General features: G+C 37.7%; 6 protein-coding genes and 1 long non-coding RNA gene across 8 annotated transcripts; 6 read left to right on the top strand and 1 right to left on the bottom strand.

The window, feature by feature from the left end:
* Window positions 1-201: 201 nt before the first annotated feature.
* LOC110843808 lies at window positions 202-1,408 on the top strand. Its single transcript, XM_022089848.2, has 4 exons — window positions 202-493; window positions 560-816; window positions 883-1,106; window positions 1,199-1,408. The coding sequence occupies exons 1-4, from the start codon at window positions 427-429 to the stop codon at window positions 1,296-1,298; spliced, it is 648 nt and encodes a 215-aa protein (XP_021945540.1). The 5' UTR covers window positions 202-426; the 3' UTR covers window positions 1,299-1,408.
* LOC118434681 lies at window positions 1,369-3,574 on the bottom strand. Its single transcript, XR_004834182.1, has 2 exons — window positions 2,893-3,574; window positions 1,369-1,673 (listed from the first exon to the last, which is right to left on the bottom strand). It is a non-coding gene; the product is annotated as an uncharacterized LOC118434681 (long non-coding RNA).
* Window positions 3,575-3,882: 308 nt separating this feature from the next.
* LOC110844757 lies at window positions 3,883-6,798 on the top strand. 2 transcript variants are annotated; one of them, XM_022091038.2, is made up of 6 exons: window positions 3,883-4,037; window positions 5,100-5,278; window positions 5,509-5,706; window positions 5,783-5,963; window positions 6,037-6,227; window positions 6,296-6,798. In XM_022091038.2, the coding sequence occupies exons 2-6, from the start codon at window positions 5,120-5,122 to the stop codon at window positions 6,437-6,439; spliced, it is 873 nt and encodes a 290-aa protein (XP_021946730.1). In that variant the 5' UTR covers window positions 3,883-4,037; window positions 5,100-5,119; the 3' UTR covers window positions 6,440-6,798. The 2 variants fall into 2 exon arrangements, with proteins under 2 accessions (XP_021946730.1, XP_021946729.1); XM_022091037.2 differs by lacking the exon at window positions 3,883-4,037 and adding an exon at window positions 4,773-4,932.
* Window positions 6,799-7,292: 494 nt separating this feature from the next.
* On the top strand, window positions 7,293-8,242 carry LOC118434658 (formin-B-like). Its single transcript, XM_035848694.1, has 2 exons — window positions 7,293-7,577; window positions 7,982-8,242. The coding sequence occupies exons 1-2, from the start codon at window positions 7,293-7,295 to the stop codon at window positions 8,240-8,242; spliced, it is 546 nt and encodes a 181-aa protein (XP_035704587.1).
* Window positions 8,243-10,486: 2,244 nt separating this feature from the next.
* LOC110844755 (ammonium transporter Rh type A) lies at window positions 10,487-14,289 on the top strand. The gene is made up of 10 exons (XM_022091034.2): window positions 10,487-10,855; window positions 10,948-11,011; window positions 11,107-11,229; window positions 11,303-11,506; window positions 11,849-11,940; window positions 12,536-12,565; window positions 12,630-12,901; window positions 13,325-13,458; window positions 13,605-13,786; window positions 13,870-14,289. Exons 1-10 carry the CDS (start codon window positions 10,672-10,674, stop codon window positions 14,070-14,072), a joined length of 1,488 nt encoding a protein of 495 aa, XP_021946726.1. The 5' UTR covers window positions 10,487-10,671; the 3' UTR covers window positions 14,073-14,289.
* Window positions 14,290-18,287: 3,998 nt separating this feature from the next.
* LOC110844756 (stearoyl-CoA desaturase 5) lies at window positions 18,288-20,854 on the top strand. The gene is made up of 9 exons (XM_022091035.2): window positions 18,288-18,446; window positions 18,799-19,043; window positions 19,122-19,277; window positions 19,346-19,476; window positions 19,828-20,039; window positions 20,115-20,193; window positions 20,287-20,319; window positions 20,487-20,552; window positions 20,639-20,854. Exons 2-9 carry the CDS (start codon window positions 18,815-18,817, stop codon window positions 20,762-20,764), a joined length of 1,032 nt encoding a protein of 343 aa, XP_021946727.1. The 5' UTR covers window positions 18,288-18,446; window positions 18,799-18,814; the 3' UTR covers window positions 20,765-20,854.
* A 1,464-nt stretch (window positions 20,855-22,318) lies between these two features.
* Window positions 22,319-23,346, top strand: LOC110845280. Its single transcript, XM_022091675.2, has 2 exons — window positions 22,319-22,961; window positions 23,038-23,346. The coding sequence occupies exons 1-2, from the start codon at window positions 22,508-22,510 to the stop codon at window positions 23,091-23,093; spliced, it is 510 nt and encodes a 169-aa protein (XP_021947367.1). The 5' UTR covers window positions 22,319-22,507; the 3' UTR covers window positions 23,094-23,346.
* The last annotated feature ends 2,867 nt before the right edge of the window (window positions 23,347-26,213 follow it).

The following is a 26,213-nucleotide window of genomic DNA, read 5'->3' as shown; positions in this document are numbered from 1 at the left end:
GAAACATTGTATGCAAATATATGCAAATATTTGCAAACAGGTGTCACACATTAAATATATTGCATTTTCAGAAATTATGAAAACGCACTGCAAACAAATCTGGGAAATGTTTTGTTCATTTTTTAGCCAGAAAAAATTTGAATATTTTATAAATAGTGACAAAGATCAATTTGGAAACTCCATAAATATGCCGTTGATCATCTCATGATCGTTCTCTCTTCTCTCTCCTGATAAGTTGTTATCTTGCTTGTCAACTGTCCCATCCTCGTACAAATAATGTGTACATGTCCCCACTCAACAATTATGTATTAATTTGCAAGCGTTACTACCCATCCAACCCACTTGAGCTTGACATATAAAGCTGCCCCTGGTCCGGCAGGGTTATCACCATTGCTCAAAAAACGGTACGACGACACGAACCTCAAAATGCAGCACCTTTTCGTCTTTGCCCTCGTTCTCAGCGGCGGTCTCCTCATCGCCGTCGACGCCCACGGTAAATATTAAATACGTAAATTTACTTATCTAACTGCAGTTAATTAATTTAAAATTAACTTTATAGGCAGGTTTATGCGCCCACCAAACAGAAGTTCAATTTGGAGGGTGCCAGAATTTGCGGGGCAAAATCCCCCAGCAAACTATGATGATAACCAACTCTACTGCGGAGGACTTCACCAGGCTGACGAGCCAGGAAGCAATTGTGGCGTGTGCGGTGACCGAGCGTCGGACCCGACCCCACGCCCCAACGAAATTGGAGGCACCTGGTACAGAGGAATCATCACGGGAGATTATCAATCCGGACAGGTTATCGATATTGAGGTATTAATAATAATAATAATATTATTATTAATTAATTAATTATTAATTAATTATTCTTATATTTAGATTGATTTGACCACGAGTCACTTGGGTGCGATGGAATTCCGTCTGTGCACAAACCCCCAAACCGAAAATCAAGCCTGTTTCAATCAGAATGTACTCCGAATTGCTGATGGTCCTGGCGCCGGGGGGACCAAATTGCCAGCCGCGTCCACCGGACTAATGCGATCCAGGCTTCAACTTCCATCAGGAGTTAGATGTGATCACTGCATTATTCAATGGAACTACAGGTATGTTTTTCGAAAAAAATTATTTCGACAAAAAAAACATTTTGAAATTCAAAATTATTATTCTGACCTGATTATTATTATTTTTTTACCAGGGCCGGAAATGGCTGGGGAGATTGCGGAAACGGCACCTCTGCTTCGGGATGTGGACCACAGGAAACGTTCCGTGGATGCTCAGATGTCCGAATTCGTTAAAAAATCAATCTAACGCTCAAATTGATAGTTACCTATTTGTAAATATATCTAGTTTCTTTTCCGCGTAAAGTAAAATCTGCAACCCAATTTTTATTTATGTACAAGTCTAACTTTTGCATTTAGATTATTCTCATTAAATTCATGTCGTCTAGTTTCATTGCACAATAATTATGTATAACGATTAAATTTAACTCTAGGAGAGGAACTCAACCTTAATTTGTAGATAACTAAATCATCCATCACAACTACCGCAAAGTAAAATGATTCATTTCGAAACAGGTCACATTCCAGAGGACAAGGTCCAATGAGCTCTTGTCCATGTCCATGTCTCGTCAAAACGAATCCCTCTCGCATTAGTCAGAATATTTGCACGTGCTAATAAAACCATAAATAAATTAATCATCGTCAAACCCAAGCAAATCCTAAAATTCTCCATACGCACATGATGACATGTATTTCCTCTCATGCTATATTTGTACTGGACAGTGGCCGCGGAAGGGTGGGGACAGAGGGACAATGTCCCCACGGTTGTTCGATGTCCCCATCATCTGCCCATCTTATATAAACCCATCCCTCCCTTATTCTGTAATGTTAATGTCCCCCGATGTCCCAACGGCTTCCGCGGCCGCTGTTTGTATTGGACTAAAATCTGGTTGCATTACTGGTAGAGATGTGCAGGGCAGGCATTTTTCATTGTCCGCCCTACCCTATACCCTACTTGGCCCAGCCCTGCCCTACCCTACCCTATAGGGTAGGGTAAAATTGAAACCCGGGCCTGCCCTACCCTGGAAAAATAAAGCCCGCCCTAGCCCTACCCTAGATTTTCTTAATCAATAAAAGCCCTACCCTACCCTAAAGGGCTTCGGGCCCAGGCCCTATTCATAATTGTTTATGTAAATCGTTTAAAGCAACTAATAATATCAATATATTAAGTTCGCAATTATGATGATTGAAAAAAATTATAATGACATTAAAACTTTAAAAATGGTCTAGTAATTTTGTAAATCAAAGGTAATTTCGTTACGTTTCCACCGGACAAATATGAAGTTCTTGGCTCTCGTACTCCTGTGGTTCAACAATTCTTATATCTATGGAATGTGACGCACGAAATTTTGAGTCTTTTTGCAACTTTCGAAATTTTGTGTCGCCACACCAGTAACAAATGTCAACATGGAGTAGTCAATCTCCATAGTATAATCAATTTTAAGTACTTGTAACACAAGTGAATTAATATAGTAGAAAGATGACAAGATTGTCCCGCGTCTCACTTCTAATGGCCTGCTCGATGGTTGACTGCGTTATTGTAAAGCAGAAAAGCCCTACCCTGCCCTACAGCATATTGGTGTACATACAAAAAAGCCCGCCCGTCCCTATGCCCTACTTTAAAAAGCCCTACCCTACCCTACCCTTAAAAATTCAGGGTAATAAAAGCCCGCCCGCCCAAAGCCCTATAGGGTAGGGCAGGGTAGGGTTTTTTTAGGGTATACCCTGCCCTATGCACATCTCTAATTACTGGTCAAATCTCAAATCAAGTCAACTTTTGACTTTGGACATTTACATAACTGCAACACAGTTAAAGTTAATACATACTTACAGTTAACACGTTTGTATAGCCGGCACGTGCTCAGCCACACGATTGTTCCGTGTTCTTCTTGGACTTGTGTCCTCTTCTCCTTGTTCCTCCTCTGCCTGCACGTCAAAATATTTCATATCAACCAACTCATTTACATAAATAAACAAATTAAACTGCATTACTTAAATCCACTGCACCCAAAAAAATCATTCATTTCATTTCACAACATAACATGTAATGAATCATTATATTCCATTCCATAACACATTTAGCAAAATATAACCCCCAACAAGTCAACAATCCCGTAAAGCATGCTGATACAGGGAGGAAATTATTACTACTAATAAAGGAGAGGAAGTAAATTAAATTTTATTCAGCAAACCAAAAATTAGCAATACGTGTTAGCAATTACGACACGTATTCTTACATATTCTTTAACCATGCGAATTATTTGCGAATCCATCATCAACAAGTCTGCAATGTCTGCATGACTAATATCTCGCTATAATAACGTGTAAATCCATGTGTATTTACCACTTGACTTATACACATTTCTCAACAAAATTTGTACAATGAGAATGAGAATAAGAGGTTACTTGTGCATAAGTAAGAAATACCTTATCTTGCATATAACCACCACCAACAAGCAACCACCTTCTCACCCATGCTAATGATATTTTTCTTGGTAAACAAGTTAAAGAACTTTGAATTATATCGTCATCCCCTGTCGTGGTACTAATAAAATAATATCATCATCCTCGTCATCATATAGCTTGACCAACAATTACTTATCTTAAAGTTAGTTAGTTAGTTAGACTACTTCCACCTTGCAGCATAAAATAAATTCAGCTCTCAGTCTTCCAATTCGTGTCGTTGGCAAATAATCCACTTCCACTTTTCCGCGAGTCAAGTCAACTAACTTCTTTTAGTAAAAAGTTGAAAGAGAAACTTTTCTAAATATTTAAGTATGTAATTGTGTGAATCTTTTACAATAACAGAAAATTTTTCCAAAGTCAGTTTTGTTTACGAGTTTTGCTTACTATTAAATAAACTGCGCCATAAACAGTGCTGATTGAAAGGTCTGATTACATTACACCTGGATTAGCAAAAAAAAGAAGTGCGAATATTTCCACCTGTTGCTTTGTAGCCAAAGACCGTGACAAAAGGTATGTACGAACAACAACTTTTCGGTACAACAGCAAAAATTTGCAATAAATTTTGCACATGTATTTTGCACATTTGTTTATATTTCTTCTAATCAATCAATCATTCATCCATCCATAATTCACTTTGGTAGTAGTAAATTTATCAGCAGTTTCTTTCATTGCGGTGCATTTATAATTTATTTATGGTGGTTAAATGAGCATAATTAAATTCCTCGTAAACTAAACTGAGTCAGTTTAACTGACCTTTACTCTGCAAGGTTATTGGGCCCGCATTTTTGAATTTGCATCGTTACACAATTCCCAGCATTATTTATTACTGTATTATAACTGTTCTTCTTAAATGTCAAGGAGTTATGTAGGTGTAAAATCACCATTTCTTCAAGAATAGGTAAATTAGTTCAGTAGTTTCTTATTCACGAGTTCATAAGCAAGCCTGTAATTTAATCAGTACACAGTATGCACCCAAATGTCAAAGTCCGACCGAGTTTGAACTGTAAAATGTAAATTGGACCCGGCCAGTTAAAGGACATGAAAAACTCTCGTGTTAATAACCAACAACTTGACATTAAAATTTATAAGGCATGACAGTTAGCGAGGAGTGAGTCCAGTTCATGCAAATGAGATCAGTAGCAGCAGTGGCAGTCAGTCTCCCCAGAAAATGACGATAATACGATCCATTTCCATACTCGCATTATCTTTTCCATCCGTCGTCTGAAGAAGGAAAAAGGACGACGGACAAGTTCGTTTAGATAAAAGTTAATCTTTCAACTCAGAGGATTTGGTGACACAAGTCAGTCCAATTCTTGTAGTTTGGTTTGGTTGGTGTCTTAAAGCTCATCCTCCTCTTTTTCTCCCGATAATCTGCGGTGTGGTCCCCCCATTTCCGGAACTAAGAGTAAGTAAAGGTCACAGATTGTGGGGTCGGGGTCAGGGTCAGGGTCAGGTCGTGGCGTCCTTTCTCTTTTCGGGGATGGATATTTTTTAGCTGAAGAATATATATTTTTTGTTTCGGGGGCGTTTCTTTATGGACAATTATTTAAGATTTTGTTCCATAATTTGCAGATTTTCGTGCCCCCAGGTGTATGAGGCGTGCACATCAGCGAGAAATGGAAGCACAACAGCACACCCAGTGCAACGGGGACGGATCAGCTTTACCCACTAAATTCTTGAAGAAAGTCTTGGATATTCCTGTCGTCAAGTTTGGCGTGGGACATGCCGCCGGACTTTATGGAAGGGTTAAGGTATTAAATATTTCTATTCTTTACACAAGTTCAAGGGAGTTCAATTAGTATAATTTTGACGTTCCGATTAATACCGTGCACGGTATTCATCGTCCGCATCAAAGGTCATTATCACGGGGTCAGGGTGACACATGATGATGACATAATTCTATTCATCCAATCGGAATTATGTTACTGGACTGGACATAATTTCCCTTTCTATATAACTAATTATTGTTAAATTATTACAGGATTTCAACACCATCACTCACAAATCACTGGAACTTGCGGAGAGTGTTACGGGCGCCGTGGTCGGTCGTGTGACCCCATTTGCGCAGAGAGGTCTTTGCCTTGCCGGTCAACCTCTGCATAAGATTGATAACTTTGCCGCCACAGGACTCGCAAATTTGGAGGATAAAGTTCCTGTCATTAAGCAAGAGCCGCAAGTGGTACGGATCGTATTTAAACATTTTCTGTACAATGAACCCCGTTTCAATTTTATTTTAATAATTCGCAATTAATTAGATAATGTCCGACGTGACGGGAGCAGTAACACACAAACTTTTGGAAACCAAGCTTCGTGTCACTAAAGCGTCAGAAGGCGTCCTCATCTCACGTCCGGTCCAGACTTATTTCGACATTTTACAATTTATTCTTGGCACAGCGTCAAAGACATTGGACAAAGTTTTGCCACCGAGTGATGATGGTAAGATATTTTATCCAAACACACACCCACCTTGATTTAGTTATACAAATTGTGATTTATTCCCTAATTGCAGAGCAAGACAAACGCAAGACTCACACGACTGGTGAAGACGAAAAGAGGTCTGAACGAGGGTGGAACCTTCTCGCTCAATTCTTCGGACTTTTGGGAACGGCAAAGGATCGCGTCGTTGGTCGGGTCCGTCACCGGCTCGAGAGCACGTCCAACGTGGCAGACGCCGTGTTTAAGGAGGCAAAGAAGGCCGTGGTATGTCAAAAAAGATGCATTAAGTATTAATTTACTAGATTCTGACCTACCTTTAACTTTCAAATTAGAACCACGCCTTGCCCATTGCCTCAGACAAGGATTCAACTAACGCGGACTCTACAATGTCCTGCAACTCTTCCGTCTCCTCGAACGCGTCCAGCAAAGGGGGCAAGAACAAGAACAAAGGAAAGGATCACAGCGCCGGGGACTAAATAATTCTTATATTCTTACGTGTGTTTCCTCCATCATTCATCCATTACCCTCAAAACAACACCTTTTTTTCTTGACGAGGGGAAGCTAATTAATTGGTTATCTTTAGTGATGATGCGATAATTACTTACCCTTATGCATACATATGTTTATTCTAAATTAAAATTATAGGTCAACGAGTTGGTAGTTTAATCTTAGGTTCGAGCTGAAGGAAGAGGACAAATTATCATTAGTTTTGTTGTAATTAGGACCTTAGTTGGAGAAGAAAATGCTTGAATAGGATATTATTTTGGTAAATATGATGATATGAAATTTATACCATACAAATTTCATTACGAATTGAATAAAAAGTTAAAATTTATTATTTTGAAGAGCTCTAGGATTATCTTTTTGGGAATATTGAGATATTTTTTTGTCAATATGGGAAAAATAGCTGATCAGAATAGAAGTTTGGGATTGAATTTCAATTAATAATTAGCTCAGCCCAGCATTTCCAGTAGGTTTTGCATTTTTAAGTGGTTTTTCTTCCCATCGGACATGACACATGTCCAAACCCCTGATGAGACTGTCAACCCAGTTCGCAAAACGCATTTGCTAAAATTTGGGTCACGGAAGCCCTCGTACTTTTATGTAGGCACATTTCTTCATGTCAGTGGGTGGTCATTTTTACATTTTCATACATAAAATCCACTTCCACTCCATTGGGGTCACCCACTTTCTGCATCGCTTCCTCGGTGTCCACTAACAACCAGAAACCTTCCAGACATTTGGTAAAAAAATTCTTGTCCTAAAATTCGGCCCAAAATTATTTCATATTCAATAATTTCCTATATTTATACTCCTCATCGAAATGAAATGAACACCGTGTTCCCCTTCTCCGGTGCCTCGACGTCCTCAATCCCATCAAGCCTTGGCGACAGCACACTTGACCTCCAAGGCGGCCAGAAGAACGTTATTCCTCCCGATAAGAAGAACAAGCGAAATCCAACCATCAAGTATCGAAAGGAAGTGAAGAAACCCTTAACTAAAGCGATGGAACGAATCCTGCTTGGATTTCAGGTTCTTATCATCATCTTATTTGCCATTTTCGTCAACTATGATTCCGAACAGGCGGACGCCGTCACAATTTCGCAGATGAGGGTACTTACACAGACTAAGAATGGGGACGTAAATCATGTTCAAGTCATATTATTTTTTGGTCATGTTAGTTCAAAAGAGGGTTTTTTTGCAACAATATTTACAGTAGTGCGACACTCTAGCAGATGGGAAAAATTCAGCAAATTTTGGGAAACGCAAATTCCGCAAGTTCGCGGAAACGCTCGGTTCTACAGAGCAACGTTTTCTCAAACGTATGGCGTCCAGAACTTGCTAAATTTTTCGCATCTGCTCAAGTACCGCACTAAACATTGTTTCTAAAGAGTTGCTCTTTCAAACTAACATTGCAAAAAAATAATCTGGGCTGAACATGATTTGCGTCTCCATTATAAGTAAATTTAAGTTAAATATGTACCCATAATTTTGACCCATGCAAATATTTTTTACAGAAAAATGCTCACCCTTCCGCCTCCCATCAGCCGGCAACCCCACCCCCCGGAACCAGCGTGAGTGGTCGAAATCCAAACCTGTATCCGCCATACGGTCCCCTGTTCGGCGTTGGTCCACCACCACCCGGTCCATTTTCCCCCCTCGCGGGAGGTGGTGGTCTCCTCCCTCCATCCCCAGAAGACAACAAACTCTTCCTCGCATATCTCGAGCATGAACGAATGGCGAGACAGAAACTTCTCCGATACGATTCAAGTAAGTAAATGGATAAATTTAGCTTTGTTTATTTTCAGATTGATTATTTAAATAGGTCACAAAAGTAAAAGGAGAAGAAGGAATTTAATTGCTCGTAAAATCTTAATGGACATGAAAAAAACAACAACTTTGTACATAATTCCGTTTCCCGAAAAATTCTGCATGCATGAGGTCTAATTTTATGTGGCCTTGTACTTTTGTATGTATGTATGTAGATATTTGAATATGTGGTGTGTGGTTCGTCTTCTCATATTCATGATCAGATCATGGATGGTCAGTGGCCGCGGAAGCCGTGGGGACATGTGGGGACATTGTAGGATGGGGGAGGGCCGGGTTTGTATAAGATGGGCAGATGATGCGGACATCGAATAACCGTGGGGACATTGTCCCACTGTCCACAGCCTTCCGCGGTCACTGTTGATGGTGTGTGGCCTGGCCTGGCTTAACTTTTTTAGTAGCTGTATGTTTTTAATAGCATATTTTCTCGTCTAAATCCAAATCCTCCTTCGACCACCAGTCCAGTGTCGACCAGAACGTTATTTATGTAATTCTCCTGACTCTCCTGCGGACCCATTCAAGTGCTAAAAAGATGATTATGATGATGAATGACGAGCAATTGACTTGATGGGGTAACTATGAATGCTTGTTTGTTACTTGGTGGTACAAATCATGCAAATTATCTATTCGTATAATTTGACCATACAATTAGTCACTTTCCCTACTTTTACATAGGTACATACATACATACGCCTTGTTTTGTTACAGTTCTTAAATAGTTTGTTTAGAGTACGGTACATTCCAGTATTATGATCATTAACAGTATTACGATGCTCGTAGTGGGGTGATCAAGATCGGGACAGATTTGTATAAAAATTCGATTCAATTCCGGTTCACGCCGATTCATTAGGGATTCAAGTTTGAAAAAAAAAACTTGGCAAAATATTTTACAACTTGCAATAAAAAAGAAGAAGAAGAAAGAATCGTATTTATTAGACTCTCTCAAATCAATTATGACCTCCAATTACTCGTAATTTGCTAATTGTTGTTCTTCCAAAAGATGTATTTAAAATCATTACTCGTTCAATAGAATCTTTAGTTCATGTATGTATATTTAGCAAAATATAATGTATTTCCATTTAAAATAAGCACACAGCACATGACACACTCGTAAAAAAGCTGGCGTGGCATGGCGTCCCTGTCATGTTCAGAATCTAATCCGAATGCTTTCAACGAACATTACATTGGTAGCTTGTGCATGAAAAATAATTCATATACATTTGTTTGATGGGGTCTCTCTCTCTTGGTAATTAGACCTTTTAAATTAAAGACCTTGGATTATAAATCCAATCCAATTCTTCTCCTTCCTCCTCGGACCGTGTTATACAAACAAAATATAACTTTTTGCTACTACTACTGGGCTGCTCCGCGTCTGGTGAAATATCGTAAAAGTAGAGATTATTTAGTACTAAAAATATGGTATTTATTGCTCCTCACTACTGTATTTTATCTGATATGAAAAGTTTGTTTGTATGGATTTTGCATGTATGTGGAGCCTTTAATGACTCAATGGATTTTGACATATGACATAAAATGACTAAAGAAGCATGTAGCAGACCAGAAGGAGTGATTGACGTGCGATTATAAGACCAATGTTTATTTTTATTAGCTTGTTTTTCCCCACGGGATTAATTCCTAGTTTGACATTCAAAGCAAATCCTTCAAAGTTTATGGAATAAGTATATTTTCGTAATTCTGAGAACAGAGGCGGAGAGATGAGCAGTTTTTATGTAACTTACATAAATATATTAGTCACGTTAATTTTTGATCGAAAATTTCTGCAAAAAATTTGGCAAAATTTGTACATAATTTTGTCAACAGGAAAAATTTGCAAGTCTGATTTTTTTGCAAACTTTTCCGAGATCGAGTTGAGCACGCCTATTGAAATCATCATTCGTTCGTACATATCAACCAGCAGTACGCTTTCTCTGTTCATGTTCATGGACAAAACAGTGAGCTTTTTGTCCTGAGCGTGTATTTGTACATACAAGATTCGCAAAGATGATACGCCTTACCCATGGCGTCTGCAGTGTGCAATTCGTACTGTGTGGATACATGATCTGAATTATCTATATAGCCGTAGTATCAATAGGAGTGTAAAGATCGTTGTTATTATTATTGTAATGGTTTGGTTCCTACTACTGCTATTTTACCACTCCATACTTGAAATTGGATGAAAAAGCGTCCAGTTTGCCAGGAAAGATCACAGTCTTGCCCCACTGGTTTTAAGTGATGGTTGTACTTTGTCATTCAAAAAAATATACGTAGGACGATTAGTTAATTGGATTTCCTGGAAATCATCATTTCCTGGAACACCTGAATTCTTCGGATTTTTTTCTAAAATTGAGTAGTTTCATATTTTCGAAAAAAATCTACCACGATGAATTTAGACCGTGCCAAGTTCGGTCTCATCCTTCTCTGCTTGGAGGTTTTGATCGTCCTCTTGTTCACCATTTTTGTCGGGTATGACCTCCAAGCGGACGGGTCCCATGAAAAGCATCACGTCAATCCGTCCCAAGGCGGACTTAGACCACAGGCCAATACAATTGTCAAATATGATTCGAGTACATAAAAAATAAAAATTGGTTTCAAATTTTGAAAAAATTGTATACTTAAAAAAATGAATTTTAATTCTATCTTTTTGAATTCTCTACAGTGTATCAGGACGTTCATGTCATGATCTTCGTCGGTTTCGGGTTCCTCATGACGTTTCTGAAACGGTAAGTAATTTCAATTCAAGTTTTAGCAGACAGAGTTCGCAATTTTGAAATTTTGAAATTTTTGAAATTAAAAACCATAAATATTCATAAATTAGTTATGGATATTCGGCCGTCGGGTTGACCATGCTCCTTTCCGCGGTCGCCATCCAGTGGGGAATTCTGTGCAGGGGAATATTCCATCACGACGATCATGGCATGATCAATATCGAAATTACGTCGTAAGTCTTGAAAACATACCAAAAATTATGAAAGTTTAGAAATTCTGAAGAAACCCACTTTCAAATTTTCCAGCCTGATCAACGCCGACTTTGCGGCTGGTGCGGTGCTCATCTCGCTTGGAGGGATTCTCGGCGTCTCGTCGCCCTTCCAATTGACGGTCATGGTGCTGATCGAGGTCTTCCTCTACTCGTTGAATGAGTACATCGGGGCCGAAATCTTTAAAGCGATTGATGTCGGAGGCTCCATGTTTATTCACGCGTTCGGAGCTTACTTTGGGTATTTTAACCTAATTCTTTTCACTTTTAAATGAAAATGTCAAAAGCAAACTACAACTTTACAGTAAATTTAGTCAAAATTATTGTCGGTTTTAAAACAATGAAATTTCAATTTAAAAAAACCGACAATACCGACAATGAAACAATTTTGAAACATTAGACATTAAACGTCTGAATTTTCAAACAATTCGAAACAGGTAATTATTGTCGGTTTTGTTTTTTATTGGAATTTTAGACACCTTATTTCAATAAAAAAAACCACAATAATTTTGAAACAATTTTGAAACGTTGTTTGAAACATTGGAAACATTAAAGGTCTGAATTTCCCAACGATTCGAAACAGGTTGGCGTTGAGCCGCATGATGAAGCCGACGAAGGACATCAACTCCACGAACGAGGCAGCCACCAAGACCTCTGATCTCTTTGCGATGATTGGTGAGTGAGTGAGTGTCAAGTGGAAGGGCGAAGGTGGAAATGTATGTAAATATGTGTGTCGAAAAAGGGAGCTTTTGCTTCACAATGGAACAACCTTGACTTTTTCTCACCTCGTAAACTTGACAATTTGTGTAGGAAGGATTTACCTATTTCCATCTATTTTTAGAGGAATATGCCAATGGTGGATTTTAGTTTTTGCTTGGTTAAAATCTTTACTATTCTCAAAATAGTATGTATGCTTTGCACATTTTGAAATCTGCAATTTGGATGAGATTGAGTTAAATTGAATTCAATTGTTTAAAGTTTGACGTGAATGTACGAAATCTAATTATCGTACATGACATATTATTTTGACTTTCAAGATTTTTAGTAACGTCCAATTTTTTTAGAAAAAATTTCGTCGTCGAAATTTATCAAAATAAGTTTCTGTATTTAAAAAAAATATGTGAAATATTTTTCTAACAATAACCGAAATATTTGCGATATACAATTATTAATATGTCAGAAAACCTCCAAATACCAATTTTATTCGTCTATCTAATTGACCCGTGTCTGCTTACAAGTTACCTAAAACTCTTATTTTTTCTTAAATTAGGAACAATTTTCCTCTGGATTTACTGGCCAAGTAAGTTTTTTTTATAAAAAAAATATCAAACTGAGGTTGAATAAACCCACTTATTTTTGTTTAGGTTTCAACGGGGCCCTTGCCTCTGGGGATGATCAGCATCGCGCCGTAATCAACACGCTCCTCTCTTTGTCCGCCTCTCTTCTCATGACCTTCGTCTGGTCGGGAATCCTCTCCCACGAGAACAAGCTGGACATGGTGCACATCCAGAATGCCACGTTGGCCGGGGGTGTGGCCGTCGGGGCGGTAGCCGATTTGATGATTCGTCCCTTCGGCGCCTTGATCATTGGCTCCATTGCAGGCACGATATCCACGCTGGGATACGTTTACTTAACGGTGCGTGCAAATTAATCAGTGGCCGCGGAATCTTGTGGGGACAGAGGGACAATGTCCCCACGGTTGTTCGATATCCCTACCATCTCCCCATGTTATATAAACCCCTCCCTCCCCTATCCTACAATGTTAATGTCCCCACGGTTTCCGCGGCCACTGAATACATTGAATACAAGATGTAATATCTGCAAACTTCAGTCAATGCTTAATTACAACAGTGGCCGCGGAAGTGTGTGGACAGAGGGACAATGTCCCCACAGTTGTTCGGTGTCCGCATCATCTGCCCATCTTATATAAACCCCTCCCTCCCCCATCCTGCAATGTTAATGTCCCCACAGCTTCCGCGGCCACTGAAATTCATCCATCATTAATTGACAAATTTATTGATTGATTGATTAATTAATTATCGATCCATTTTCTCCGCAGCCCTTCCTCAAGTCAAAACTTGGGCTCCATGATACCTGCGGGGTGCACAATTTACACGGAATGCCTGGAGTTATTGGTGGCATTGCGGGCACAATTATGGCAGCTATGGCGAACGAGCAAGTTTACGGGAATAGGTGGGTGTCAAAATTTTATGAAATTGTGTGCCCAAATTTCTCACAATTTCCAAATTTTATAAAATTGTGTGTATTTTTTCACAATTTCCAAATTCTATAAAATTGTGTATACAAATTTCTCACAATTTTTGCATACAATCTTCCAGTCTCTACCAGCAATACCCGGCTCGTGCTCCGGTACAAAATTCGTCCGAATTTTCGGAAATTGTCAACGAATTTGCGGACGTGGAGCCCGGCGAGGGACGCACCGCCGCGTCGCAGGCCATCTATCAACTCGCCACGTTAGGAGTGACGCTTGCCATTGCGATCGTGGGTGGAAGTTTGACCGGTAAGTGGGACAAATTCATAATTAATTAAAATTTTAAATTTTAATTAATTATTTTTAAATTTTTTATAAATTTTTGGAATTAGGTCTCATCCTACGTGCCCCGGTGTTCGACAACGTCCCACTCGACCAGCATTTTGATGACGTTTACTTCTGGGAGTGTCCCGAGGACGAGGAAAAGACCAAGTTGATGGAGGCCAACAAGAACAAGGGTTTGGACAATCGTACCTTCGATTTTGAACTGGGGGCGGATTCAGATACAAAAAATGTTGCTAGTCAAGCCTTGTAAAGTAAATTATCTATATAAATTTATTCAGTATAATGTAATGGATTATGCAAATGTGAAAATTCAGAGGATTTTGTTTCTGTCAAGTTTTCCATGCACTCATAATAAGTGGTTAAACGGTTGACGATGATATACATAAATTGACGTAAAATGAAATATCAAATATTTTGTAAAAAGATGTAGTAATAAAAAAAAATCTTGGGTAAAGTTAAGTTATAAATTTTTCAAGCTGAATATTTACAGGGACAAATTTACGGTTAAAGTGCATACGTTTTTTGGGAGAGGATCGAATATGAAATTTTTAGATGCCATATATTAACTAATCTCGTATTGACGCAGGAAATTGGCTGGCGTGATAAGATAAGTTTCAACCCATTTTTGGACATATTTTTTTACGAAAAAAACATGTTTACAAAAAGCTCGCAAAGTTATGTATCTGACATCACTGCAATAATGACAGACAGAAATTGAAATAGGATAAATCTACACTTTCCAACCTTTTATCTGTAAAGAGATCAAGGAGACACATTAATTTGCATATTAATTCCGAACGAATAATAGTTATGAATTGTTGCAAATTACTGGTAAGTTAAGAATTGTGTGACATGTAAAGCATAATATTTTAAAATGAGCCGAATGAACACTGTTCTGAACAGACAAAAACAGACATTGAATACAATTAATCAAAAATTTACGCCCAATAAAAACATTCATCTAGTAAATATAACATTAAAAATAAAATAATTGTAAAATTAAACATGGACACTAAAGTCTGACAATCTACAAAAAAATCATTTAATATCAAAAATGAAGGACACCTTGACACCTGGAACTCTTCAGATTGCAATTGAATTATCAAGAGAAATCGAAGTCCGAGTGGAATCGACATTCCTGGCGTGTAAATTATTGAAATGATTAAACCAATCGAAAAGTAATTAATTAATTAATGCAACCATTTGGAATTAAATTCATGGATAACTGAGATTCCAAGAAGGAAGACGATGATAAATAGCTCTTGATCATTGTTCAATCGATGGTCAATGTAAGAATCATCTTTATTATGAAAAAAATGCGTGCAATTGTTGGAACAAATTCTCTTCTGGTACGATGTACTATGTCAAATCTAGCCTGTAAATTGATCCCATTACGCTTTTAAGATTAACGTGTATCTGCATAATGCTAATGTTCTTATAATAATTTAACCGGAAATCAGTTTAGGAAATTTTACCAATTTTTCCATTCTCCTGCAAAAAATTTCATGGTATGGGGTTCCCCATGTCATAAATCCATAACTTGTCAAAGTCACACGGCGTAAAGAGTTTATTAGGCAGTTTAAATGTCATGGAATGCGTGCCATGCAGCCACCGAGTGCAAGTGAGCAGTGGTCTGATGTGGATGGACAAATGAGAGAGAATTTGCGAAAATTTTTTGCACAATATGTATACATACATACATATATATGTACATGTTTATGTTGTTATTAGCCATAGGCTGTTATGTAATGTGCACACACATTTACCCAAGCATGGCTTTGGCTACGAATCCGGCAATTTTGCATACCTGTTAAATTTTCGCACTATGCAAATTTCCTCCCAAATTAGTAATTATCTACAATTCGCAAATTCCTAATCATTCTAAATTTCCATCAAAAATTAAACATTTCCAGAAAAAATCGGATTTTTCCATCCCACAAATTACCACCTGTGTATTACTGACTCACCACCACCCAACCACCCGGCCGGAAAGTTAGCTGTTTGTATGCATTTGCATGCTCTTCCTCACTCTCCATAACTTGCATACTTTCACGAGATTTGCACGTGCAAAAATGAGTCGCATTGTATCCTATGTTCTCGCCATTTTTGCACTTTTTTTTATATAAATATACCCTCACCAGATACATGTATGCAAATATAATAAAACCATTCTGTCTGGCGAACTGTGACGCGTACTTCTCGTACGATGTGTGGTGGGACCCTGTCATAAGGTTGAATGTTATCAAGACATACTTAAAAAGCTTGCAACTCGAGAGCTTGGCATCAACCCATCAACGAACCACGCTGGCATCTACTTAATTAATTAAAGTGTTCATTTTAACGACTGCATATGAGCCTCATTTAAATTATTTATACTGCTCACTTCAACTCTATGGTGCATGTGTACATACGTAAGTACATCGTCCGATGATACATAAGTTCATGCAGCTGCGGCTTAAATGATAAACCGTTGGAAATGAAATGTAGCAATGGGGTGAAACCAAATCGGAAATTTGTCTCGTATATGTCACCTTCCAAATAAGGTCTAAAACCGTAAAATCAAAATTTCTACACATTTTCGACCTTTGACCTCGTTTACACGGTCGAAAGGTCATCTTCTGGTGAAACATATCCATTTCTGCAATCCCCGTCCCAAACTACGCCGAAATTAAAAATTCGAAATTTTTGACCGTTGACCGGTAAACTTCCAACGCTCATTTGCAAGTGTAACCCCTCCCCCCAAAATTTAGAAGGACATTAGTGAAGACTACATGTCGAAATTCAAATCCGTTCAAGAGTTATCGTGGATATGGACAGACGGACAGACAGATAAGGCATTTCCATAATAATTCGTGATACAAAAAGTACTCATTCCTCAATGAACTGGATATGCTGAACATCAACAATTCGCACAATTGTTTAGTCAAGTAAAAGACTAAGCATCAAATTCTGAGAGAAGTCCGATGCATACATAAATATCCGTTCGACGCCGTATGTACATACATAAATATATGTTTATACCAACCAATTCGAGGCGACATAATGCTTATGGCAAAATACTTGGACTTTGGCACATGATGGCTTGCCTGCCTTCTTTTATTTCAAATTTATGCATGTATTTATCCATGTTTTACCAAATATCGTACGTTCTTAAGACAAAGTCATCTTCGTCTTGTGTCGGACCACTCCTGGCGGCTGGAAAGTTATGAATCAATATGACGTGACATTGACCATTATATCATCATCACCAGTAGTATTTAGCAGACGAGGATGATGAGAAACATCACCCCAGAAAGTAATTAATCAACAAATTGTTTTGGTTTGATGACCCAATCGTGCCATGCGTGGTTATCTTCTTAACTTATCTTAATCGTCATTCTCATCACCTCCACCCACACATCTTTGTTCTTTCTTGACTACAGTATTAATCTTCATTGAATTATTTCATTATTTGATTGCATGACAAAGTAGTAGGTATTTCTGAAAGTGTGAGAAAAATTGGAAAAATGTAAAAACTTAAAAAGTCAGCAACTTTACCCTATTCACATCCTTATAGTTATTCTCACTAAATCCATTTGTCCTTAACTTGTCCTGATATTCCCATGTTCTCGTCGGGATTTCCTTGCGTGAAATTCCAATCGAAATTAATAATTTATGTAATCTCTCTCTTTTCGCATCTAATTAATCTGTATTAAATTTTTCTGAACACGAAAAATTTTAGCCCAATTTATTTACGAAAAATGACATATTTTGAATTTTCAAAAACCTATATTTGAATGATTTAAGAGGTCATTTTAAGTGATGATTTTAGAGATCAGTTTTGTCAAAAAAATCTGAATAACCTGTCCACTTAGGAATAACCAGTGGCCGCGGAAGTGTGTGGACAGAGGGACAACGTCCCCACGGTTATTCGATGTCCCCATCATCTCCCCATCTTATATAAACCCCTCCCCTATCCTACAATATCAATGTCCCCACAGCTTCCCCAGTCACTGGGAACACATGCAATTGGAATTGCACTTTGATCATTATTTTTATCAAACTTTCCTTCCTCCAAAAAGCCATCCATCCACCGGTCCAGCCAAGGTTCAAAATTCCATCATTTTATCAGGAAAATAAACATAGGTCAGCATCACTCACGTAATAAAAGGAAAAAGCGTATCAAACAATCAATCCTCATCAGCATCACAAAATAATACGAATTCAAACCTGGCTTACAATTATGTACCCCAAACATTACCTAATTACCTACCCTGTCAAGTGGGATTCGCAACATTGCAAAAATACATATCGGCATACATATCTATCGGCTTTTCTTACATGCGTATAGGTAATTTTTGCCTCATGCAGACAGGTGGATTGGATTACTGACTAACCAACTATGGAACCATATCTGTATCCCCACTTGTAAAGGAGTACCACCGAATTTTATGGCATGACACCAAATCAACCACTTGCAATCACACATAACAAATGTGGGTCCGTACCCCCGTCGGTATGAATTTGGTTTGCTGGTCGTCCAAATTTTGACTTCACTTCTCCTCTGCCCCTGGAACCAAGCGGTGGTCGCATAGTAGTTCTTGAGCAAAGTTGAGCGTCTAACAACCCTCGCGTCATTTCTGTGGTGAGTAAATTAAGTAAATTGAGCATAATTTTCAAAATTTGAGGGTACACATTTTTTGCAAAAAAAAAATTGCAAAAATTTCAAATTATTTGTTATCTGTCCACACAGTGTATATATTAGGCAATTAAGACCTTCAAATAATTTTAGAAAATTAAGGGGTGCAAAGCTTTTTGCAAATTATTTATGCTGCCCTATCATTATGCAAATTTTTGCTAGGCCACGACTATTTAGTTCTTTTTTATGCATCCTCTAATTCATCTCATTACGACATCCTCTTGCAAATAAACAATATTTACAGCTGAGCAAATTGAGACTAACCAACTCCAACTTTTGTCTCATTTTTCCCCCTCAGAAAGAACTGTCTCACAATGCCTCCACAAAACACGGGTGTCGCTGCTCCCGAAGATTTACGCGATCGTAAGCTTGATTCCTCAAAAAGTGATGCCAAAAAGGACGTAAAAGGAGATTCGGAAGAATGGAATTATTGGGATCATCTCTACCCCGTCAACATTTTCTGGTTTATCCTTCTCCACGTCGGGGCTGCGTATGGGTTAAAACTTGCCATTACAGATGCCAAATTCGTCACGACGTTATACGGTACATAGAAATTTCATTTTATTTTTCAAATTTTTCTGGAAATTTTTTTAAACGAAATTTTATTTTATTATTTTGTAGCAATCCTTGTCTACAAATTTTCCCTTTTTGGCATCACTGCCGGGGTGCATAGGTTGTGGTCACATCGCGCGTACAAGGCACGATTCCCACTCCGCGTCTTCCTCGCCATGTGCAACTCGCTGTCGTATCAAAATTCGGTTTATGAATGGGCTCGAGGTATCAATTTCGAAATAAATTTCCGAAAATAAATTTTTGAAAATAAAAATAAAATTATGACTTTTCAGACCACCGCGTCCACCACAAGTACACGGAGACCAATGCTGACCCCGTCAATTCAAAGAGAGGCTTTTTCTTCTCCCACGTGGGCTGGTTGTTGTGCAAAAAACATCCCGATGTTCAAAGGATTGGAGGAAAGGTACATTGGTGACAAATTGTATTATTGGTCAAATTGAAAGATTGATTAAGATTAATTATTCTTGAAAAAAAAATTGGAAAATTATTTAGATTGAAAAATTGATTTAACTGAATCTTCTTTTTTAAAATGTGTTTCTAAACTCGTATTAATTTCAATGGTTTCTTCACACTTCAAACTTTTTAAATCAAATATTGTTACATTTAAGCCATATTTTCTAAAACCTTGAAAAATATTTTTTGAAATTTTTGAGAATTTTTGAAAATTTGCAAGTTTTACATATATACACTGTAGCTTTTACAAATCTAGGAGGCCAATTACATATAAATAACACCTATTTTTAACTAATGCTAGGTCGACATGTCCGACATCTTGGCCGACCCGGTGGTCTTCTACCAGCGAAAGTATTACATCCCCTCCGTCATTTCCCTCTGTTTCGTGATGCCGACCGTGGTGCCGTGGTATTTCTGGGGGGAGACGCTCTGGAACGCCTACTTTGTCGCAGTCGTTCTTCGCTACTGTCTCGCCCTCAATGCCACGTGGCTCGTCAATTCGGCCGCTCACATGTAACGGAATTGATTTCTTCTTTAGAAAATTCAAATTACGGAACGTTCGGAAATTTATTCTAATTTCTTTCCTAGGTTCGGGGATCGCCCATACGATAAAAATATCGCACCTGCCGAGAATAGGATCGTGTCAGCGTTAACATTAGGCGAAGGGGTAAGATTTTTTAATTTTCACAATTTTTCATAATAATTTTTAACTTTCACATTTTTTTCATAAGTTTTAATAACAATTTTTCATATTTCGCAGTTCCATAACTTCCACCATACATTCCCTTGGGAGGTAAATAACCACACCCCCAACCCCCCTGTGAAGTTTTTTGCCCCCTACATTGTGGAAATGAGCCCCCATTTATTTTTAAATAAATGGGGGTTCATTTCCACAATATAGGAGGCAAAAACCATAATATTAGGAGGGTCGTTAATTTAATTCTTTTTCTCTTGGTATAGTATTCCACATCTGAGTGGGGCTGGAAGATAAATCTCACCACGATTGCACTAGACTTTTTCGAAAAGGTATGGTCAATTTTTGAAAATTGAAATGACTTCAAACTTCAATTTCCTGATTTTTTAAAATGAATTTTTATCCTTCGTATTAAAAGGTTGGTCTCATTTACGACGTGAAGAGAGTAACGCCTGAAATGATCAAGGCAAGAATGGCACGGACTGGGCGACATGGACATGAAGTCGTGGAAGAGCACGAGTACATGTGGATTGATAAGAAGTAAATGATCAATTGCTCAAAAAAGATGTGAATATTTTAGTTCTTATTTATTTTTTAAACTACTCGATTTTGAAATAAATCAATATATCTTCGACATTATGAATTTTTATTTTGAAATTATTTCAAATTCATTAATTCGGAAGGGAATTTCTGAAAATGTATTTTGTAAATGTTTGAACATTTGAATTTGACAAAAATTTGACAAAAATAATCTGACTTCGTGACTTAATCTGCATTTTTATATGTACTTCACTCTTTAGTAAATGTTATAGTTTAACTATGGCGCAAGTGACCAAAAACTGCCCAGTTTTCCTCTTTGGATTAAAATATAATCCATTTTTCTCCAATTTTGTAATCCAATCGATTATTATGTACATAATTTTGCGATAATTTTCCAACCTCGTACTTACAATATCATAAAAGTATAAATATACTCGTACATACATTACCAGATAAATAGATTAAGAAATCATGGCAGAAACGCGTGTTAAAAAAAATACTCGCTACATATGTACGTTATTTTGACCCAACTGAACTAAATATTAACAAAATTTAAATTAACTGCATAGTATCTCATGCAGTTATGCAATTTTTTTATTTGCGTTACATATTTGCATGCATGCAGCATAAATAAATACATATTTAGCAATTGATACCCATTGTTTGTACGCATTTATGCAATGCGGTCTGGCCACTGAAAAAACTATTTATTATATAATAGACACGCAAATTCTTTGAAATTTACTCTTCAAGATACAACAAACAATCGAAATGTGACAATAAAAAAATAAATAAACAACCTCTTTTCCGAATCTGTTATAATAATCATAACTATTTTATTCCATAATAAAGAGTGAAATTCACCCCAAAAGCCCAGTCACAGAAAACCAAACCAAATCCTACAATTACTCTGAATCATCTCCGCTTTCTATAATAAGTAAAAGTTTTGACCATTTTCAAAACTTATCATGAAGACAAAGATAACCATACGTTTATCAATTTTGCATCCGCATCTTCAGATAAAAATCAATCCCCCAACAGAAAAATACTCTGCTCCCATCTACGACTTACTAAGGCATGACATTTGCACGAGTGACTAGCCAACCTTGGAGGAGGCAGTGGCCGCGGAGGCTGTGGAGACATCTGGGGACATTTCCATTGTAGGATAGGGGAAGGCGGGGTTTATATAAGATGGGCAGATGATGGGGACATCGAACAACCGTGGCGACATTGTCCCTCTGTCCGCGGCCACTGGGTGTTCATAATCGAAGACATCTCAGGAGGGCCATGAAATTCGAATTATTAATGATACAAACTTACTTTTTTTCACTTTTGGGTGTCGTCCCATCCAAAAAAAGTGCTTACTTATGAGGAAGGAAGTTGATCCTTATACCTTATCGGATGGATGGATGGATGAGCTCGGATAAGGCACACAAAGAGTAGAGCACTGTGTCGCATAATAAATAAACGTATTGCTTCATCCCTCTCCTCCTTAAACGACAAGTAGAACATGAACGAACGAATAACAGGAAAAATGTGGAGGTGCTTTGTAATTGTGGTCTATATCTCTTCACAGGTCTCTTAATTTGTGTCTGTCTTACATTAAATAGTGTCCTTGTTAATACAAGTTGAGTTGTCAGTTTCAGTTTCAGTCAGTCAGTCAGTCAGTCTGCTTTGCATGCACGTGTCTTCGTGAAGAAATTGTCAGAAAACATAATTTCATAAGTGAAAGTGACCCCTCGAAATCATGGAAATCATACCCATCAAAACACCCACCAGCCATTCTTATTATTACCACCGGGTCATAATTTTATTACCGTTTCTCTCCCTCTTACTTTCACCCTGCGCCACACTCGTGACGACCAGAAAACACAAAGGTGAGCCGGAGGTGGACCTGTTTCCTGGTGGAGGGCGTGGTCGGGGACCTCTCCAACCCGGCACGACGCTCACGCTAAACGTCCCCCCGCAAAATATCGTGCCCCCCGACCAAGCCAACATGTGGGAGTCGTACGTCCATGAGGTCAACGGTCCGCGTCGGGCGACCGTTTTCATAACGCCGAACGCCCTCCGGACCAAGGGCGATGACGGGATTAATGATCCCAGGGGCACGGTGAGGTATAACTTTATGCCGAATGGGTACCTTGGAAAGGGCGTGATTACAAATCCGGCCGATGAGTCGGCACCTTATACGCAGGCGAATGGTATGTATGGAAATTTTGAAAAAATTTGGGGAGAAATTGAGAGAATGAAAATGATTTTTTGATGATTTTTTTACAGTTCCTGAAATGCATGCTAATGCGTACGCGGAGCAGGGAACGTTAGGAACCTTTTGATGATGGATACCATTAAGTATTCGTGACATGAATGTTAAAATATGAAGTTTTGTTGTGTTTAGAATTTAAGTTTGATATGTACTGATGAGATGACTGAATAAGAGAATTGTGAGACTCGCAATTTGCATAGTATGAATAATTCACTTTCGTTGAGGTCTAGAATTTCTAGGATTATTTTATTTTGTTCGTATTTAAATTTCTGAAATATTTTTGTTATAAATTTTGTAATAAATGCGTACCTGATCTTATTAAATGTTCTCATTGCGGGTATTTAAATGCATGCATGAAACCCTGACATTGACATTCATTGGTCCTCTCCCTCACAATGATAACAATTCATGCATAATGCTTATCAATTTATCCTTATCTAAACCCATGCAGGATCTTATGTACTCCTCATCTCTAGATTATTTATTCAGTGTTTGTACTTTCCATGAATTTTGTTCATGATATCATCCGCTCATGAACGGGATAGAAAATCATACATACATAGCTCATTGTTCTATGTTGATGACATGCTACAAAAAATGGACGCGTTCCTTGAAAAATTCATGAACAATTCAACTCATATGTACAACTTGGATATAAAAGGGGGCACAAAAAGTATGTAAAAGTCAATCTGAAATCAGACACTTAAATATTAATAAGTAATCCTAAATACATAACATCAATTATTTCTGCAAATAATTTTTGCACAAAGTCAACTCAACACATCTTTACTAATTTTTAATCACATATATCAAGTAAGTACCAATTTTACGTAAATTGCATTTGCATACAATTTTGATGATGTTTGATGTGTTTGATGTTTTGTGTATTTTTTACTTTTATTTTTTGACAAGTTTGAATTTGAATTCTTGTAGTTAATCTACCCCAAAAAATTATGGAAATGTTTTCCTCTCTGGCCGTTCGTGGGATCATTTTCCTTGAAACGCAACCAACTTCAAAGAAGTCATTGTCATGTGGGTGGGTGCGGCCTTGGAATAATTTTGGTCGCGACAGTGGAGCGCCACAACAATGTTCCAACTGCGGTGCGACCAATGGGTGTGGGTGCAAATAGAAATTTGAAAATTCGAAATTTGAAAATTTAGGAAGTTAAACTTAATCATCTCCGCAAGTTTCAACACCTTTCATATTTTTTTACATGAATTTAATTGTAATTATCGATAGAAGATATTATCGTTGCTAACGATTCAATAAATATTAGCATGTGCATATATCAAATAATTTTTAAATAAATAAATTCGCTATAAATTCGTAATAAATTATTCTCAATAAAGAAGGAAATCTGTTATGGTGATCGGTTTGGGCTAAATTTTGGTTAATTATAAGACTATGAAGCCCACCAGCGATATTTCTGATTTTTTTATATGATATCATACAACTATCAAACTACCATTCCTGAAAATTTCAGGAATGGTACATACCCAAAAGTGGAGAAACAAATATTTTCCTGGGCTATGTTTAACACGTAGTTAGATAGGCCAAAAACAAAAGCGCAGATTAAAATATGAAGACCATGAACGATTTTGTAAATATTTGCATATGTTGATGATCATACTATTGGTGATTTTTCATCAAAGAATTGAAGATGGTACATTTCTAGGTTTCGAGCAATTAATTCAAATGCATCAAAAAACATGGAATGAAATGGAAACCATGCAAAATTACCACAGGTATTAATAAAATGGTAACCATGTTGCGCGTTGCTACAATTTTGCATAACATTTCCAATGTTTATAAACCACAGCCCGACAAGAAAAAAACATTGATTACATTCATGGGTTGGAAGTGACTCAAACAGGACCCTTGGAGTTAACGTAGACATGCTGAATAATTGTTTGATAGTATAATTTGCCAACTCGCCAAGTTTGCAATTAATCGGGGTTCATTTGACAAAGTTGTAAATGAACAGACATACGAACAGACAGACTGGCAAAACGGTTCCCCTAGTCTTAAATCGGGGTAAGAATCATTGAGCGCTATTTACTAATCAAAAACCACTGACAACCAACCAAGGTCCTGAATTTTACTTACAATGAGGAGGTGTGAGGTGGTTATCGCCGATAACCATCGGACTAATTTTAAATTGTTCACGCTCAAAAATAAGCCCACCCATATTTTTTCGTTTTCCTGAATGGGCATGTTTACACCCTTAGCGGAATTTTCAAAAAAAATTTCAGCCAAAATTCGGATTTTTAAAAACGCTGTAACTTTTCGAATTTTAACCCGATTTAAAAAATTGAATACAATTTGTGTTCAGAATTACTTCCCTGAAAATATAAAATTTCATTTTCAAAAATTTTTTAATTTTCAAAAAATTATCGTTTTTTTCATTTCTAAAACCTACAGTGCAGATTCCATATAGCCCGAGTCAGGGACAGAGTCCCTGACTCCGTGAGTCCTAGCTGTTTCTAAATTTTTCTCCGAATTGACCGACATAATATTACCATTTTGAACTTCCAAAACTATATTTGCTATCAAGAAGTGGTTTTTAGCCTTCGTACCAAATTTCAGATGGAAAAAATTAAAATTAAAAAATGGTATGGGTCACCCTCCAGGGTAACTCTGGTTAGAATTTGCTCACTTTTAGCTTCATATCTTTTCATTAGAAGCCATTAGGTATGACCGTGCCGGGTTTAATGTTTTTAAAGTAATTTCTAAAAATCGGTATGGGTCACCCCATAGGGTCGCTCCAGATAAGAATTTTACCAAGTTCATGTCATATTCTCCTATTAAGACCCATTAGCAACCACTCTACTAAATTTCAGCTTGTTATGACGATTTTGAAAAATCAGTGTGGGTCACCCCATAGGGTCCCTGGAGATGAAAATTTTTCCAACTTGAAGTCATTTTTATCTAGTAGGAGCCATTAGCAACTTCTGTACCCAATTTCAGCCTTCTACGACAATTTTGAAACTTTGGTGCATAATACCCCACCCACTCCGATGACCCCCACTGGTCAACCACTTGACCGATTTCGCCCATCTTCGAACTCGTTTCCTAACTTTGTCCAATATGCATATGGTAAAAATTTCAAGTCAATCGGTTAAGCCGTTTTGGCTCTATCGTGCCGGACAGACAGACGGACGGACATGACGGTTCCATAAGCCCTGACTC

This window comes from Folsomia candida, unplaced genomic scaffold (genome assembly GCF_002217175.1).
Source record: "Folsomia candida strain VU population unplaced genomic scaffold, ASM221717v1 Fcan01_Sc002, whole genome shotgun sequence".
Taxonomy (NCBI): Eukaryota; Metazoa; Arthropoda; class Collembola; order Entomobryomorpha; family Isotomidae; genus Folsomia; species Folsomia candida.
This window is presented reverse-complemented; position numbering and strand designations above follow the sequence as displayed.

Bases quoted from the DNA above. Each gene is read 5' to 3' on its own strand.
- LOC110843808 (XM_022089848.2), top strand. From the start codon at position 427: ATGCAGCACCTTTTCGTCTTTGCCCTCGTTCTCAGCGGCGGTCTCCTC. The intron at 817-882 runs GTATTAATAATA...TCTTATATTTAG, and splicing joins GACAGGTTATCGATATTGAG to ATTGATTTGACCACGAGTCA. The intron at 1,107-1,198 runs GTATGTTTTTCG...TTTTTTTACCAG, and splicing joins ATTATTCAATGGAACTACAG to GGCCGGAAATGGCTGGGGAG.
- LOC110844757 (XM_022091038.2), top strand. From the start codon at position 5,120: ATGAGGCGTGCACATCAGCGAGAAATGGAAGCACAACAGCACACCCAG. The intron at 5,279-5,508 runs GTATTAAATATT...AAATTATTACAG, and splicing joins GACTTTATGGAAGGGTTAAG to GATTTCAACACCATCACTCA. The intron at 5,964-6,036 runs GTAAGATATTTT...CCCTAATTGCAG, and splicing joins TTTGCCACCGAGTGATGATG to AGCAAGACAAACGCAAGACT.
- LOC118434658 (XM_035848694.1), top strand. From the start codon at position 7,293: ATGAACACCGTGTTCCCCTTCTCCGGTGCCTCGACGTCCTCAATCCCA. The intron at 7,578-7,981 runs GTACTTACACAG...TATTTTTTACAG, and splicing joins TCACAATTTCGCAGATGAGG to AAAAATGCTCACCCTTCCGC.
- LOC110844755 (XM_022091034.2), top strand. From the start codon at position 10,672: ATGAATTTAGACCGTGCCAAGTTCGGTCTCATCCTTCTCTGCTTGGAG. The intron at 10,856-10,947 runs GTACATAAAAAA...AATTCTCTACAG, and splicing joins AATTGTCAAATATGATTCGA to TGTATCAGGACGTTCATGTC. The intron at 12,902-13,324 runs GTGCGTGCAAAT...TTTTCTCCGCAG, and splicing joins TGGGATACGTTTACTTAACG to CCCTTCCTCAAGTCAAAACT.
- LOC110845280 (XM_022091675.2), top strand. From the start codon at position 22,508: ATGGAAATCATACCCATCAAAACACCCACCAGCCATTCTTATTATTAC. The intron at 22,962-23,037 runs GTATGTATGGAA...ATTTTTTTACAG, and splicing joins ACCTTATACGCAGGCGAATG to TTCCTGAAATGCATGCTAAT.
- LOC110844756 (XM_022091035.2), top strand. From the start codon at position 18,815: ATGCCTCCACAAAACACGGGTGTCGCTGCTCCCGAAGATTTACGCGAT. The intron at 20,194-20,286 runs GTAAGATTTTTT...CATATTTCGCAG, and splicing joins CGTTAACATTAGGCGAAGGG to TTCCATAACTTCCACCATAC. The intron at 20,320-20,486 runs GTAAATAACCAC...CTCTTGGTATAG, and splicing joins ACCATACATTCCCTTGGGAG to TATTCCACATCTGAGTGGGG.